Source organism: Haliotis rubra, unplaced genomic scaffold (assembly GCF_003918875.1).
Source record: "Haliotis rubra isolate DU_JTF1 unplaced genomic scaffold, ASM391887v1 Scf17, whole genome shotgun sequence".
Taxonomy (NCBI): Eukaryota; Metazoa; Mollusca; class Gastropoda; order Lepetellida; family Haliotidae; genus Haliotis; species Haliotis rubra.
In genome coordinates, this window is record NW_025765669.1 from 4,200,884 (window position 1) to 4,218,895 (window position 18,012).

General features: G+C 41.5%; 1 protein-coding gene across 1 annotated transcript; it reads right to left on the reverse strand.

Moving 5' to 3' along the window:
* Positions 1-829: 829 nt before the first annotated feature.
* LOC124272496 lies at positions 830-16,966 on the reverse strand. The gene is made up of 5 exons (XM_046707693.1): positions 16,747-16,966; positions 14,890-15,264; positions 14,424-14,605; positions 1,587-1,712; positions 830-1,039 (listed from the first exon to the last, which is right to left on the reverse strand). The coding sequence occupies exons 1-5, from the start codon at positions 16,877-16,879 to the stop codon at positions 908-910; spliced, it is 948 nt and encodes a 315-aa protein (XP_046563649.1). The 5' UTR covers positions 16,880-16,966; the 3' UTR covers positions 830-907.
* Between the last annotated feature and the right edge of the window lie 1,046 nt (positions 16,967-18,012).

Sequence of the window (18,012 nt, forward strand, 5' to 3'; positions counted from 1 at the left end):
CATGCATGAATCCCTCTGATCTATAAACCGCCACTGTCCATGCATGAATTCCCCTCTGATCTATAAACCGCCACTATCCATGCATGAATCCCCCCTGATCTATAAACCGCCACTATCCATGCATGAATCCACTCTGATCTATAAACGGAATCGAATGCTCAAGCTCGCCTACTTGATTGATGTATGTCATCGTATTCCAATTGCACAGATCGATACTCTTGGTGTCAATCACTGGATTGCCTGACTAGAATATTTGAAAGACCACCGTCATATAGATGGAATACTGCTGAGTGCGCCTTCACTAAATAAACAATGTTAATCTGCTGTTTGTCATAACATACCATGTATATTATACTTCTCACCATTTGTTATAGTCACTTTTAGCTTGATAACATAGTATAAACGGAATCGAATGCTCAAGCTCGCCTACTTGATTGATGTATGTCATCGTATTCCAATTGCACAGATCGATACTCTTGGTGTCAATCACTGGATTGCCTGACTAGAATATTTGAAAGACCACCGTCATATAGATGGAATACTGCTGAGTGCGCCTTCACTAAATAAACAATGTTAATCTTCTGTTTGTCATAACATACCATGTATATTATACTTCTCACCATTTGTTATAGTCACTTTTAGCTTGATAACATGTAAGAATCTACACGGAAACGTCGCTCTGTGCAATAAACAAGAAGTTGTCATCCACAAAGTTTTATGTTTCATTTCAAGGTTAGTTAATCAACCAACTAACAAACTTAAGGGATTAATGTACAGTGAGCGGGTAATGTTTTACTCCTCTGTTCAAAGAATAACAACTTGTATGCAGCCTTCCAGGATGTAACACTTTATTGTTAGTACATTATATTTCATTACATGGTTCTGCTGGTCAAACAGATCCGAAGTTTTATCCAAAGGGGTTACCAGAGGTACCAAACTTGACCAGATGGTAGTTGTCCGCATTGCCGATGTAGCCATTACTCAGAGTTTTTGCGAGGGTCAGTTTGATTGGAGCATGCCCACATAACTGGGTGATAAACTGAAACGAGATAGCTGATTGGTCAGAGTACAGATATACGCCTTCATCAACATATTCGGCATCACGTCATTGTACTGGTCCACCGGTGAAGATCCGGGTTAGAATTGGTCTTCAGTCACCCATGCTTGTCGTAAGACTAACGGGATGGTGTGGTCAGGCTCGCTGACTTGGTTGATACATGTCATCGGATCACTGGATCGTCTGGTCAAGACCCGATTAGTATTTTCAGACCGCTACATAAAGATGTAGCTGGAATATTGCTGTGTGCGGCGTTAAACAAGAAACAAACAAACTGCACAGGTGACGAAGATGTATGACTTCCGTGCCATATTCTAACAACTAGTGTCATAACAGGGGTGATGAAGAAGGATACACTTTACGCCTTCATCACCATATTCGTATGGCATTATGTCAGCGTCATTATTGGGATATATACGGTTCAATCTATCATTTAATTCTTGTTCTGGCACTGCGTCAAGCCGTATTTCCATAAACGAAAAAAGCCCAAACAAAACAAAACACATATAAGACAGTTGTCGGGGTTTACCTCAAATCCATCGGCAGTGCATCCCGTGAATATCCCTACTATCCCGCGCTCGTCTTCTACGTAGAAGCCGAACTCAAATGTGGCCACTGGTGTGTACATGGGGATCTGACAGCAGATGTCTGTCACCTACAATTGCAAGGAAACATGTGAAACCCATGCTCGTTTCCCCTAGTACAGTCATGCTTGTCACCCCGATGGTGGGAATAGGTCCCTAAACCCAATGCTTGTTTCCCCTAGTATGTTCATACTTGTCACCTCGATGGTGGGAATAGGTCCCTAAACCCAATGCTTGTTTCCCCTAGTATGTTCATACTTGTCACCCCGATGGTGGGAATAGGTCCCCAAACCCAATGCTTGTTTCCCCTAGTATGTTCATACTTGTCACCTCGATGGTGGGAATAGGTCCCCAAACCCAATGCTTGTTTCCCCTAGTATGTTCATACTTGTCACCTCGATGGTGGGAATAGGTCCCCAAACCCAATGCTTGTTTCCCCTAGTATGTTCATACTTGTCACCCCGATGGTGGGAATAGGTCCCCAAACCCATTGCTTGTTTCCCCTAGTATGTTCATACTTGTCACCTCGATGGTGGGAATAGGTCCCTAAACCCAATGCTTGTTTCCCCTAGTATTTTCATACTTGTCACCCCGATGGTGGGAATAGGTCCCCAAACCCAATGCTTGTTTCCCCTAGTATGTTCATACTTGTCACCCAGATGGTGGGAAAAGGTCCCCAAACCCAATGCTTGTTTCCTCTAGTACAGTCATACTTGTCACCTAGATGGTGGGAAAAGGTCCCCAAACCCAATGCTTGTTTCCCCTAGTATGTTCATACTTGTCACCCAGATGGTGGGAATAGGTCCCTAAACCCAATGCTTGTTTCCCCTAGTATGTTCATACTTGTCACCCCGATGGTGACAATAGGTCCCTAAACCCAATGCTTGTTTCCCCTAGTATGTTCATACTTGTCACCTCGATGGTGGGAATAGGTCCCCAAACCCAATGCTTGTTTCCCCTAGTATGTTCATACTTGTCACCTCGATGGTGGGAATAGGTCCCCAAACCCATTGCTTGTTTCCCTAGTATGTTCATACTTGTCACCCCCGATGGTGGGAATAGGTCCCCAAACCCAATGCTTGTTTCCCTAGTATGTTCATACTTGTCACCTCGATGGTGGGAATAGGTCCCCAAACCCATTGCTTGTTTCCTAGTATGTTCATACTTGTCACCCCGATGGTGGGAATAGGTCCCCAAACCCAATGCTTGTTTCCCCTAGTATGTTCATACTTGTCACCTCGATGGTGGGAATAGGTCCCCAAACCCAATGCTTGTTTCCCCTAGTATGTTCATACTTGTCACCCCGATGGTGGGAATAGGTCCCCAAACCCAATGCTTGTTTCCCCTAGTATGTTCGTACTTGTCACCTCGATGGTGGGAATAGGTCCCCAAACACAATGCTTGTTTCCCCTAGTATGTTCATACTTGTCACCTCGATGGTGGGAATAGGTCCCTAAACCCAATGCTTGTTTCCCCTAGTATGTTCATACTTGTCACCCAGATGGTGGGAATAGGTCCCCAAACCCAATGCTCGTTTCCCCTAGTATGTTCATACTTGTCAACCCGATGGTGGGGATAGGTCCCCCAAACCCAATGCTTGTTTCCTCTAGTACAGTCATACTTGTCACCCAGATGATGGGAATAGGTCCCTAAACCCAATGCTTGTTTCCCCTAGTATGTTCATACTTGTCACCCCGATGGTGGGAATAGGTCCCCAAACCCAATGCTCGTTTCCCCTAGTATGTTCATACTTGTCACCCCGATGGTGGGAATAGGTCCCCAAACCCAATGCTTGTTTCCCCTAGTATGTTCATACTTGTCACCCCGATGGTGGGAATAGGTCCCCAAACCCAATGCCCGTTTCCCCTAGTATGTTCATACTTGTCTACCAGATGGTGGGATTAGGTCCCCAAACCCAATAGTCGTTTCCTTCAGTACAGTCATACTTGTCACCCCGATGGTGGGAACAGGTCCCCAAACCCATTGCTCGTTTCCTCTAGTACAGTCATACTTGTCACCCCGATGGTGGGAATAGGTTCAAATACTTATCATTCTTGTTCCCAGAGAGTTAGAATAGGTTTCCTAACCCAAAGCAGGTTCTCCTTGAGACTAGTGATGAGAATAGGTTCCAGCACTTATTTGTTGTCCCCCGATTGTTAGAATAGGTTTCCCTAACCAAAGCAGGTTCTCTTTGTAGATTAGTGATGAGAATAGGTTCCAATACTTAATTCTTCTCCCCCGATGGTTAGAATAGGTTTCCCTAACCAAAGCAGGTTCTCTTTGTAGATTAGTGATGAGAATAGCTTCCAATACTTATTTCTTGATCCCCGATGGTTAGAATCGGTTTCCCTAACCAAAGCAAGTTCTCCTTGAGACTCATGATGAGAATAGGTTCCAATACTTACTTGTTGTCCCCGGATGGTTAGAATAAGTTTCCCTAACCAAAGCAGGTTTTCCATGTAGGTTAGTGATGAGAATAGGTTCCAATACTTACTTGTTGTCCCCCGATGGTTAGAATAGGTTTCCGAACCCAAAGCAGGTTCTCCTTGTAGACTAGCGATGAGAATGGGTTCCAATACTTAAAATTCTTGTTCCCCGATAGTAAGAATAGGTTGCCCAATCAAAAGCAGATTCTCCTTGTAGATTAGTGATGAGAATAGGTTCCAATACTTAATTCTTGTTCCCCGATGGTTAGAATAGATTTCCAAACCCAAAGCAGGTTTTCCTTGTAGATTAGTGATGAGAATAGGTTCCAATACTTATTTCTATTTCACCGATGGTTAGAGTAGGTTTCCCAACCCAAGGCAAGTTCTCCTTGGAGATTTGTGATGAGAATAGGTTCCAATACTAAATTCTTGTTCCCCCGATGGTTAGAATAGGTTTTCCTAACGAAAGCAGGTTCTCCTTGTGGATTAATGATGAGAATAGGTTCCAATACTTAATTCTTGTTCCCCGATGGTTAGAATAGATTTCCCAACCCAAAGCAGGTTTTCCTTGTAGATTAGTGATGAGAATAGGTTCAAATACTTAATTCGTGTTCCCCTATGGTTAGAATAGGTTTCCCTAACGAAAGCAGATTCTCCTTGTAGATTAGTAATGAAATTAGGTTCGAACACTTAACTCTGTTCCCCCTGGTGGTTAGAATCGGTTTCCCTAACCAAAACAGGTTCTCCTTGTACATTAGTGATGAGAATAGGTTCCAATGCTTAATTCTTCTCCCCCCGATGGTTAGAATAGGTTTCCCTAACCAAAGCAGGTTCTCCTAGTAGATTAGTGATGAGAATAGGTTCCAATGCTTAATTCTTCTCCCCCCGATGGTTAGAATAGGTTTCCCTAACCAAAGCAGGTTCTCCTTGAGACTAATGATGAGAATAGGTTCCAACACTTATTTGTTGTCCCCGGATGGTTAGAATAGGTTTCCCTAACCAAAGCAGGTTTTCCATGTAGGTTAGTGATGAGAATAGGTTCCAATATTTAATTTTTGTTCCCCCGATGGTTAGAATAGGTATCCCTAACCAAAGCAGTTTCTCCTTGTAGATAAGTGATGAAAATAGGTTCCAATTCTTAATTCTTTCACCACCCCGATGGTTAGAATAGATTTCCCTAACCAAAACAGGTTCTCCTTGTGGACTAGTGATGAGAATAGGTTGCAATACTTAAAATTCTTGTTCCCCGATAGTAAGAATAGGTTGCCCAACCCAAAGCAGGTTCTCCTTGTAGATTAGTGATGAGAATAGGTTTCAATACTTAATTCTTGTTCTCAGATGGTTAGAATAGATTTCCAAACCCAAAGCAGGTTTTCCTTGTAGATTAGTGATGAGAATAGGTTCCAATACTTATTTCTATTTCCTCGATGGTTAGAGTAGGTTTCCCAACCCAAGGCAAGTTCTCCTTGGAGATTTGTGATGAGAATAGGTTCCAATACTAAATTCTTGTTCCCCCGATGGTTAGAACAGGTTTCCCTAACTAAAGCAGATTCTCCTTGTTGGTTAGTGATGAGAATAGGTTCCAATACTTTAATTCTTGTTGCCCCGATGGTTAGAATAGGTTTTCCTAACGAAAGCAGGTTCTCCTTGTAGATTAATGATGAGAATAGGTTCCAATACTTAATTCTTGTCCCCCCGATGGTTAGAATAGGTTTCCCTAACTAAAGCAGATTCTCCTTGTTGGTTAGTGATGAGAATAGGTTCCAATACTTTAATTCTTGTTGCCCCGATGGTTAGAATAGGTTTCCCTAACCAAAGCAGATTCTCCTTGTAGATTAGTGATGAAAATAGGTTCCAATTCTTAATTCTTTCACCACCCCGATGGTTAGAATAGATTTCCCTATCCAAAACAGGTTCTCCTTGTGGACTAGTGATGAGAATAGGTTGCAATGCTTAAAGTTCTTGTTCCCCGATAGTTAGAGTAGGTTTCCCTAACCAAAGCAGATTCTCCTTGTAGATTAGTGATGAGAATAGGTTCCAATGCTTAATTCTTGTTCCCCCGATGGTTAGAATAGGTTTCCCTAACCAAAGCAGGTTCTCCTTGTGGATTAGTGATGAAAATAGGTTCAAATACTTAATTCTTTCCTGTTCAAAGCAGTTTCCCGATGGGTACAATAGGATTAAGCGAACCCTAACTAAAGCAGGTTCTCCTAGTAGATTAGTGATGAAAATAGGTTCCAATACTTAATTCTTGTCCCCCCGATGGTTAGAATAGGTTTCCCTAACCAAAGCAGGTTTTCCTTGTAGATTAGTGATGAGAATAGTTTGCAGTACTTAATTCTTGTCCCCCTGGTGGTTAGAATAGGTTTCCCTAACCAAAGCAGATTCTCCTTGTTGATTAGTGATGAGAATAGGTTCCAATACTTAATTCTTGTTCCCCCGATGGTTAGAATAGGTTTCCCTAACCAAAGCAGGTTTTCCTTGTAGATTAGTGATGAGAATAGGTTCCAATACTTAATTCTTGTCCCCCCGGATGGTTAGAACAGGTTTCCCTAACCAAAGCAGGTTCTCCTTGTAGACTAGTGATGAGAATAGTTTCCAATACTTAATTCTTGTCCCCCCGATGGTTAGAATAGGTTTCCCTAACCAAAGCAGGTTTTCCTTGTAGATTAGTGATGAGAATAGTTTGCAGTACTTAATTCTTGTCCCCCTGGTGGTTAGAATAGGTTTCCCTAACCAAAGCAGATTCTCCTTGTAGATTAGTGATGAGAATAGCTTCAGATACGTATTTCCTGTCCCCGGATGGTTAGAATAGGTTTCCCTAACCAAAGCAGGTTTTCCTTGTAGATGAGTGATGAGAATAGGTCCCAATACTTAATTCTTGTTCCCCCGATGGTTAGAATAGGTTTCCCTAACCAAAGCAGTTTCTCCTTGTAGATAAGTGATGAAAATAGGTTCCAATTCTTAATTCTTTCACCACCCCGATGGTTAGAATAGATTTCCCTAACCAAAACAGGTTCTCCTTGTGGACTAGTGATGAGAATAGGTTGCAATACTTAAAATTCTTGTTCCCCGATAGTAAAAATAGGTTGCCCAACCCAAAGCAGGTTCTCCTTGTAGATTAGTGATGAGAATAGGTTTCAATACTTAATTCTTGTTCTCCGATGGTTAGAATAGATTTCCAAACCCAAAGCAGGTTTTCCTTGTAGATTAGTGATGAGAATAGGTTCCAATACTTATTTCTATTTCCTCGATGGTTAGAGTAGGTTTCCCAACCCAAGGCAAGTTCTCCTTGGAGATTTGTGATGAGAATAGGTTCCAATACTAAATTCTTGTTCCCCCGATGGTTAGAGTAGGTTTTCCTAACCAAAGCAGGTTCTCCTTGTAGATTAGTGATGAGAATAGGTTCCAATGCTTAATTCTTGTTCCCAAAAGCAGAGATTCGATGGTTAGAATAGGTTCCAATACCTAACCAAAGCAGGTTCTCCTTGTGGATTAGTGATGAAAATAGGTTTCAATATTCCTTAATTCTTGTTTCCCCGATGGGTAGAATAGGTTTCCCTAACCAAAGCAGGTTCTCCTAGTAGATTAGTGATGAAAATAGGTTCCAATACTTAATTCTTGTTCCCCGATGGTTAGAATAGGTTTCCCTAACCAAAGAATAGGTTTTCCTAACCAAAGCAGGTTCTCCTTGTAGATTAGTGATGAGAATAGTTTGCAAGTACTTAATTCTTGTCCCCTGGTGGTTAGAATAGGTTTCCCTAACCAAAGCAGATTCTCCTTGTTGATTAGTGATGAGAATAGGTTCCAATACTTAATTCTTGTTCCCCGATGGTTAGAATAGGTTTCCCTAACCAAAAGCAGGTTCTCCTTGTAGATTAGTGATGAGAATAGGTTCCAATACTTAATTCTTGTCCCCGGATGGTTAGAACAGGTTCCCTAACCAAAGCAGGTTCTCCTTGTAGACTAGTGATGAGAATAGTTTCCAATATTTAATTCTTGTCCCCGATGGTTAGAATAGGTTTCCTAACCAAAGCAGGTTTTCCTTGTAGATTAGTGATGAGAATAGTTTGCAGTACTTAATTCTTGTCCCCTGGTGGTTAGAATAGGTTTCCCTAACCAAAGCAGATTCTCCTTGTAGATTAGTGATGAGAATAGGCTTCAGATACGTATTTCCTGTCCCCCGATGGTTAGAATAGGTTTCCCTAACCAAAGCAGGTTTTCCTTGTAGATGAGTGATGAGAATAGGTCCCAATACTTAATTCTTGTTCCCCCGATGGTTAGAATAGGTTTCCCTAACCAAAGCAGTTTCTCCTTGTAGATAAGTGATGAAAATAGGTTCCAATTCTTAATTAATTTTCACCACTCCCGATGGTTAGAATAGATTTCCCTAACCAAAACAGGTTCTCCTTGTGGACTAGTGATGAGAATAGGTTGCAATACTTAAAATTCTTGTTCCCCGATAGTAAGAATAGGTTGCCCAACCCAAAGCAGGTTCTCCTTGTAGATTAGTGATGAGAATAGGTTTCAATACTTTAATTCTTGTTCTCCGATGGTTAGAATAGATTTCCAAACCCAAAGCAGGTTTTCCTTGTAGATTAGTGATGAGAATAGGTTCCAATACTTATTTCTATTTCCTCGATGGTTAGAGTAGGTTTCCCAACCCAAGGCAAGTTCTCCTTGGAGATTTGTGATGAGAATAGGTTCCAATACTAAATTCTTGTTCCCCCGATGGTTAGAATAGGTTTTCCTAACGAAAGCAGGTTCTCCTTGTAGATTAGTGATGAGAATAGGTTCCAATACTTAATTCTTGTCCCCCTGATGGTTAGAATAGGTTTCCGATGGTTAGAATAGTTTCCTAACCAAAGCACTAAAGCAGATTCTCCTTGTTGGTTAGTGATGAGAATAGGTTCCAATACTGATTAATTTTGTTGTCCCCGATGGTTAGAATAGGTTTCCTAACCAAAGCAGATTTTCCTTTTGTAGATTAGTGATGAAAATAGGTTCAATTCGATGGTTTAATTCTTTCTGTAACCAAAGAATAGTTTCCCTGTAGATGGTTAGTTCCAATAGATTTCCCTATCCAAAACAGGTTCCTCCTTCTTGTGGACTAGTGATGAGAATAGGTTGCAATGCTTAAAAGTTCTTGTTCCCCGATAGTTAGAGTAGGTTTCCCCAACCAAAGCAGATTCTCCTTTGTAGATTAGTGATGAGAATAGGTTCCAATGCTTAATTCTTGTTCCCCGATGGTTAGAATAGGTTTCCCTAACCAAAGCAGGTTCTCCTTTGTGGATTAGTGATGAAAATAGGTTCAAATACTTAATTCTTTTTCCCCGATGGGTACAATAGGTTTCCCTAACCAAAGCAGGGTTCTCCTAGTAGATTAGTGATGAAAATAGGTTCCAATACTTAATTCTTGTCCCCGGATGGTTAGAATAAGGTTTCCCTCACCTAAAGATGGTTAGAATAGGTTTACCTAACCAAAGGCAAAGCAGTCTCTCCTAGTAGTTTTGTGATGAAAATAGCTTCCAATACTTAATTCTTGTCCCCGATGGTTAGAATAGGTTTCCCTAACCAAAGCAGGTTTTCCTTGTAGATTAGTGATGAGAATAGGTTGCAATACTTAATTCTTGTCCCCTGATGGTTAGAATAGGTTTCCCCTAAACCAAAGCAGATTCTCCTTGTTAGATTAGTGATGAGAATAGGTTCCAATACTTTTAATTCTTGTTCCCCGATGGTTAGAATAGGTTTCAACCTAACCAAAGCAGGTTTTCCTTTGTAGATTAGTGATGAGAATAGGTTTCAATACTTAATTCTTGTCCCCGGATGGTTAGAACAGGGTTTCCCAACCCAAAGCAAGTTCTCCTTGTAGACTTGTGATGAGAATAGTTTCCAATACTAGGCAATTCTTGTCCCCGATGGTTAGAATAGGTTTTCCTAACCAAAGCAGTCCTTTTCCTTGTAGATTAGTGATGAGAATAGGTTCCAATACTTAATTCTTGTCCCCCGATGGTTAGAATAGGTTTCCCTAACTAAAGCAGATTCTCCTTGTTGGTTAGTGATGAGAATAGGTTCCAATACTTTAATTCTTGTTGCCCCGATGGTTAGAATAGGTTTCCCTAACCAAAGCAGATTCTCCTTGTAGATTAGTGATGAAAATAGGTTCCAATTCTTAATTCTTTCACCACCCCGATGGTTAGAATAGATTTCCCTATCCAAAACAGGTTCTCCTTGTGGACTAGTGATGAGAATAGGTTGCAATGCTTAAAGTTCTTGTTCCCCGATAGTTAGAGTAGGTTTCCCTAACCAAAGCAGATTCTCCTTGTAGATTAGTGATGAGAATAGGTTCCAATGCTTAATTCTTGTTCCCCCGATGGTTAGAATAGGTTTCCCTAACCAAAGCAGGTTCTCCTTGTGGATTAGTGATGAAAATAGGTTCAAATACTTAATTCTTTTTTCCCCGATGGGTACAATAGGTTTCCCTAACTAAAGCAGGTTCTCCTAGTAGATTAGTGATGAAAATAGGTTCCAATACTTAATTCTTGTCCCCCCGATGGTTAGAATAGGTTTACCTAACCAAAGCAGGTTCTCCTAGTAGTTTTGTGATGAAAATAGCTTCCAATACTTAATTCTTGTCCCCCCGATGGTTAGAATAGGTTTCCCTAACCAAAGCAGGTTTTCCTTGTAGATTAGTGATGAGAATAGTTTGCAGTACTTAATTCTTGTCCCCCTGGTGGTTAGAATAGGTTTCCCTAACCAAAGCAGATTCTCCTTGTTGATTAGTGATGAGAATAGGTTCCAATACTTAATTCTTGTTCCCCCGATGGTTAGAATAGGTTTCCCTAACCAAAGCAGGTTTTCCTTGTAGATTAGTGATGAGAATAGGTTCCAATACTTAATTCTTGTCCCCCCGGATGGTTAGAACAGGTTTCCCTAACCAAAGCAGGTTCTCCTTGTAGACTAGTGATGAGAATAGTTTCCAATACTTAATTCTTGTCCCCCCGATGGTTAGAATAGGTTTCCCTAACCAAAGCAGGTTTTCCTTGTAGATTAGTGATGAGAATAGTTTGCAGTACTTAATTCTTGTCCCCCTGGTGGTTAGAATAGGTTTCCCTAACCAAAGCAGATTCTCCTTGTAGATTAGTGATGAGAATAGCTTCCAATACGTATTTCCTGTCCCCGGATGGTTAGAATAGGTTTCCCTAACCAAAGCAGGTTTTCCTTGTAGATGAGTGATGAGAATAGGTCCCAATACTTAATTCTTGTTCCCCCGATGGTTAGAATAGGTTTCCCTAACCAAAGCAGTTTCTCCTTGTAGATAAGTGATGAAAATAGGTTCCAATTGTTAATTCTTTCACCACCCCGATGGTTAGAATAGATTTCCCTAACCAAAACAGGTTCTCCTTGTGGACTAGTGATGAGAATAGGTTGCAATACTTAAAGTTCTTGTTCCCCGATAGTTAGAGTAGGTTTCCCTAACCAAAGCAGATTCTCCTTGTAGATTAGTGATGAGAATAGGTTCCAATGCTTAATTCTTGTTCCCCCGATTGTTAGAATAGGTTTCCCTAACCAATGCAGGTTCTCCTTGTGGAATAGTGATGGAAATAGGTTCAAATACTTAATTCTTGTTTCCCCGATGGGTACAATAGGGTTCCCTAACTAAAGTAGGTTCTCCTAGTAGATTAGTGATGAGAATAGGTTCAAATACTTAATTCTTGTCCCCCCGATGGTTAGAATAGGTTTCCCTTACCAAAGCAGGTTCTCCTTGTAGATTAATGATGAAAAGAGGTTCCAATACTTAATTCTTGTCCCCCCGATGGTTAGAATAGGTTTACCTAACCAAAGCAGGTTCTCCTAGTAGAAGCCTTTGTGATGAAAATAGGTTCCAATACTTAATTCTTGTCCCCCCGATGGTTAGAATAGGTTTCCCTAACCAAAGCAGGTTTTCCTTGTAGATTAGTGATGAGAATAGTTTGCAGTACTTAATTCTTGCCCCCCGGTGGTTAGAATAGGTTTCCCTAACCAAAGCATGTTCTCCTTGTGGAATAGTGATGAAAATGGGTTCAAATACTTAATTCTTGTTTCCCCGATGGTTAGGAAAGGTTTCCCTAACTAAAGCAGGTTCTCCTTGTAGATTAGTGATGAGAATAGTTTGCAGTACTTAATTCTTGTCCCCCTGGTGGTTAGAATAGGTTTCCCTAACCAAAGCAGGTTCTCCTTGTGGAATAGTGATGAAAAAAGGTTCCAATACTTAATTCTTGTTTCCCCGATGGTTAGGAAAGGTTTCCCTAACTAAAGCAGGTTCTCCTTGTAGATGAGTGATGAGAATAGGTTCCAATACGTATTTCCTTTCTCCGGATTGTTAGAATAGGTTTCCCTAACCAAAGCAGGTTTTCCTTGTAGATGAGTGATGAGAATGGGTTCCAATACTTCATTCTTGTTACCCCGATGGTTAGAATAGGTTTCCCTAACCAAAGCAGGTTCTCTTTGTAGATTAGTGATGAGAATAGGTTCCAATTCTTAATTCTTTCACCACCCCGATGGTAAGAATAGGTTTCCCTAACCAAAGCAGATTCTCCTTGTAGATTAGTGATGAGAATAGGTTCCAATTCTAAATTCTTTCCCCACCCCGATGGTTAGAATAGGTTTCCTTAACCAAAGCAGGTTTTCCTTGTAGATTAGTGATGAGAATAGTTTGCAGTACTTAATTCTTGTCCCCCTGGTGGTTAGAATAGGTTTCCCTAACCAAAGCAGGTTCTCCTTGTGGAATAGTGATGAAAATAGGTTCCAATACTTATTTCTTGTCCCCCCGATGGTTAGAATAGGTTTCCCTAATCAAAGCAGGTTCTCCTAGTAGATTAGTGATGAGAATAAGTTCCAATACTTAATTCTTCTCCCCCCGATGGTTAGGAAAGGTTTCCCTAACTAAGGCAGGTTCTCCTTGTAGATTAGTGATGAAAATAGGTTCCAATACTTAATTCTTGTCCCCCCGATGGTTAGAATAGGTTTCCCTAACCAAAGCAGGTTTTCCTAGTAGTTTTGTGATGAAAATAGGTTCCAATACTTAATTCTTGTTCCCTGATGGTTAGAATAGGTTTCCCTAACCAAAGCAGGTTCTCTTTGTAGACTAGTGATGAGAATAGTTTCCAATACTTAATTCTTGTTCCTGATGGTTAGAATAGGTTGCCCAATCCAAAGCAAGTTCTCCTGGTAGATTAATGATGAGAATAGGTTCCAATACTTAATTCTTGTCCCCCGATGGTTAGAATAGGTTTCCCAACCCAAAGCAGGTGCTCCTAGTCCATTAGTGATGAGAATAAGTTCCAGTACTTTATTCTTGTTCCCCCGGTGGTTAGAACAGGTTTCCGAACCCACTGCAGGTACAAATAGCACCTTCCACCCCCCAAACCCCATTCCAACTATAGATTCGGAATAGGTTCCGACCCGGGAAGATCCGGGGTAGAATAGGTCTTCAGCAACCCGTGCTTTCCACAAAAGGCGACTATGCTTGTCGTAAGAGGCGACTAACGGGATCGGGTGGACAGGCTCGCTGACTTGGTTGACACATGTCATCGGTTCCCAATTGCGCAGATCGATGCTGAAGCTATTGATCACTGGATTGTCTGGTCCAGACTCGATTATTGACAGACCGACGCCATATAGCTGGAATATTGCTGAGTGCGATGTAAAACTAAACTCACTCACTCACTCACTCACTCGGAATAGATTCCAACACGCCAGCCTGTGAGCCCCCTACAACGATGCTGATACCCTACCATCGAACCCCGACATTTTGCATGGTGTGGATGACCAAAGTTTGACGATAACCAGGTAACCATTGTACAGATAGAAATAGGTAACTTTGGTAATACCGACATCCAAGGCAAATGGTGTATGTTTTGAGAGTTTTAGTTATTTTTACGATTCAAAGAGGGACTGAATATGGTTTTAATGTCGGTTCTTCACAGGTATGAACTAACTGTCCTGGGCGTGGAGTGAGTATGGTTTGAAGCTTCTTTTAGTGATCTTTCAGCAATGTCTCTGCGGGAACACCAGAAATGGATAGTGGAATGACGATCCATCGCTTTAACCACTAGGCAACACAACCGTCCCACTTACAAATTATTGGGGCGTAAGGATAGCCTAGTGATTAAAGCGTTCGTTCGAAGACGCGGGTTCGATTGTACATGGTTACAATGTGTGAGGCCCATTTATGGCGTATTACAGGAATATTGCTGAAAGCGGCGTAAAACGATACTCGCAATACTCACTCACTACAGATTAGGATTAGGAAAAAAAGCAGCAAAAGTGTTGCGTTTATTTAGACTGGTCCAGCTGCAGGATGTGCAGACTCACCTTTGGGCCTGCGGTCCAGGATGATAGGTCCGGAGAGGAACACAGGCTGTACATCAGGGCCTCGGACCTGCCAGCTACGCCGTTAGGACATGTCCCTGCAGTGGGGCTGGTCACGGGGGTGTGATTTTGCATGGCTGCCAAAACCAGCAAACTGTTACATTTCGGGACCGATCCCTGGAGGGCTGAAACAATGAGGAAACAAAACAACTGGTTCACCCTTTGTTCACGGAGAGATGGGACAACGAGGAAACTAAACAACTGGTTCTCCAAATTGGCAGATACGTGAAACATAGGGTAACTAAAATACCTTCAAGAGTAGGTCACAAATATCAAAAACATAGGTTAACTAAAATACTTTAAGAATTAGGTCATAAATGTCATTCCAAAAATTGGTAGACAGGTAAAACATGGGTTAGCTTATATAGTTTTAGTAGACAATTAAAAAATAGGTTAGCTAAATGCTCACTGTGAAGAGACACTGTCTCCATCGTCTCTTGCATTGCGACAGAAACGGTCATATATGCGATACTGCAGTAATAGGTAGCGGCGTCGTCGTCGACAAGATTCCTCAGTTGAAGCTCAAGGGAGCCCCTGCTACCGGAAATGGAGCCTTTGGGGGTCATTCGAGACCGAAGAGTTTGGTTGACGATATCCACGTGGGATGCCATCACTGTGACGCGTGCCATTACAGACTTATAAGAACCTGTCTTTCCTATCTCGATTGCAAAGACCTGAGTTATTCCCAGTTCGGTAGGGCGACAGCTCAAGGTCATGGAGGTCGTTTGGTTGCTGCCGCACATCTCCAACTCCAGGGGGGTTACGGTGAAAGATGCGGCATGACCTGGGCAGGAGAAAGAGTTAGTGAGTTTGGTTTAACACCGCTTTGAACAGAGTTTCAGTGTCATCTTAGCGTGACAGCTTGATGTCGTATGACAGCCAGAGGCCATGCAGGCACATTTACCTGTTTAGTGAAACAAAGGTAGAAACATATTTATGGCGAACACGGATTCGAACCCATGATCGCGGGTTACTGGCTCTCCTAAGGGCCGCAACTCTGCTCTCAGTCAATTGTGAATCTAGAATCTGCAAGGTGAAAGAAAGTCAACGTATATATACTCACCAAAATGCATAGTATCCAATGACATAAATCTTTTTGAAAATAAATATAATTAATTACGAACGTGTCCGGAGCCATATCGTCACAAGAAACCAATGTCAATGGAAGGAATATTTTATAGATGTGTCTGACTAAACACATATCACACTGTTCAACAGGCAGATAAATGTATTGAAAATCAGGATTCTCTAATATACATGTATGGTTTCTGCAGTGATGATGCTGATAACATCTCATACAGAGATCTGATGCAAGAAGAGACTGAAGCGACCGTAAAAGATCTCACGAGAAGCCGTGGTATTTTGACCGAGGTGATACAAAGCAATTACTTTCAATCAGATCCTCTTCGCACTTAAATATAATTGCAATAACACTTTGACGACGTGAATATATCTAGCAGAACGGGAACAGGTCGGGGCTAAAAACAGTTCGTTATATAAGCCAATTCGTTATAAACGAGTTCGTAATAAACATAGTTTACTGTACGTATATTAACTCCATCAACCCTCCATACATTTTCGTCGATATATCAACATACATACTATAGGGACAGGGGCCCGAAAAACAAAACGTTCGTAGCACTATGCCTTCCGTAAGCCAATGATAAAAAGTATGGGGATACGATATGTCGTAACTTTACGAACCCATTGTGGATCAGGACCCAGAAAAATAACTGCTAAGTGCTAGTATCCAAGTCCTGAAAGTCCCAATCGTACCAGACAGGGAATGTGTGCTGAGACGTCCTCACCACTACACATCCCTGCCAGACAAGACCAGAATATTGTCCGTACAATAATTGTGGTGCGCCGGTGGAAGATGCTAACCATTTCTTTTTAAAATGTCCAAAATTTGTCAGCTGCCGTTTTGATCTGAAGCAAGACTTTGAACTATCAAAAGTTCACTGAGACATTGATACCATTCTTTACGGCAACCCTGCTATGCCAAATACTATGAATGAAAATATCTTTAGACATGTGTATAATTACATTGTACGAAGTACGGCTCCGATTAATGAATAATATGTCTTAATATTATTATGTCCATTCATTACGTCCATTCGTTATTGTTCATGTTTCTGATGGGAGCGGGCGGTAATAAGTTACATAACTTGTGCCCAATCCATTTCAACATTGAATAAAATATATTCAAACAAACAATTGTTCGCGACATACTCACTCAAAAGGTCACACGAGGACTCTCACATACCTGGACTTATTGTTAGAGTTCCGATTGTAAAGACAAGGAGACACAGAGCCACATCCGCCATTGCTGCTACGATCGACAGGGAACCAAAGTCAAAGATAAGCGTGCTACTTGTAAAAATTATCAATGGTTTCATGAACTACAGGAACGTTTTAAAACAACATAAAAGTATCGGTCAAGTTTTAAACAGATTTAGACAAGAAACTTTCCTTTCAGGATTAAGTTATAGTCAGTCAAATTGCACAAAGTTGATATGGAATAAACTATATAAAATGTGATATAGATTTAATTCTTATTCTTAACAAGAATGGACACTCCTATCTATGTCCTGTTTTAATTTTTGAGGATTTAAAAATATATATGAGAACAACCAGCTGCAGACATTGATAACGTTTTTGTTTCATATGTGTAGATGTAGTGAGCGAGTGAGTGTGGCTTCACGTCGGTGTTAGCAAGAGTCTAGGAGTCCCGATCCCGTGACGATCCACAAGTTCATCAATTCTAGTGGGCGTTCGTGACCATACAGATGAAGTAATTTCTGTGACCTGACATGAAGAAGTGTAAAACGGCTCCACTGGTCAGACCGTGTCTAACATCTTTCAATTCTCACGACCATTCATATTGGAGGCGTGTCTAACGTCTTTACTCATGACCATACAGATGAAGGCGTGTCTAACGTCTTTACTCACGACCATACAGGTGAAGGCGTGTCTAACGTCTTTACTCATGACCATACAGGTGAAGGCGTGTCTAACGTCTTTACTCATGACCATACAGGTGAAGGCGTGTCTAACGTCTTTCACTCACGACCATACAGGTGAAGGCGTGTCTAACGTCTTTCACTCACATCCATACAGGTGTGTCTAACGACTTTCATTCACAACTATACAGGCGAAGGCGTGTCTAACGTCTTTACTCATGACCATACAGGTGAAGGCGTGTCTAACGTCTTTACTCATGACCATACAGGTGAAGGCGTGTCTAACGTCTTTCACTCACGACCATACAGGTGAAGGCGTGTCTAACGTCTTTACTCACGACCATACAGGTGAAGGCGTGTCTAACGTCTTTACTCATGACCATACAGGTGAAGGCGTGTCTAACGTCTTTACTCACGACCATACAGGTGAAGGCGTGTCTAACGTCTTTACTCACGACCATACAGGTGAAGGCGTGTCTAACGTCTTTACTCACGACCATACAGGTGAAGGCGTGTCTAACGTCTTTACTCACAACCATACAGGTGAAGGCGTGTCTAACGTCTTTACT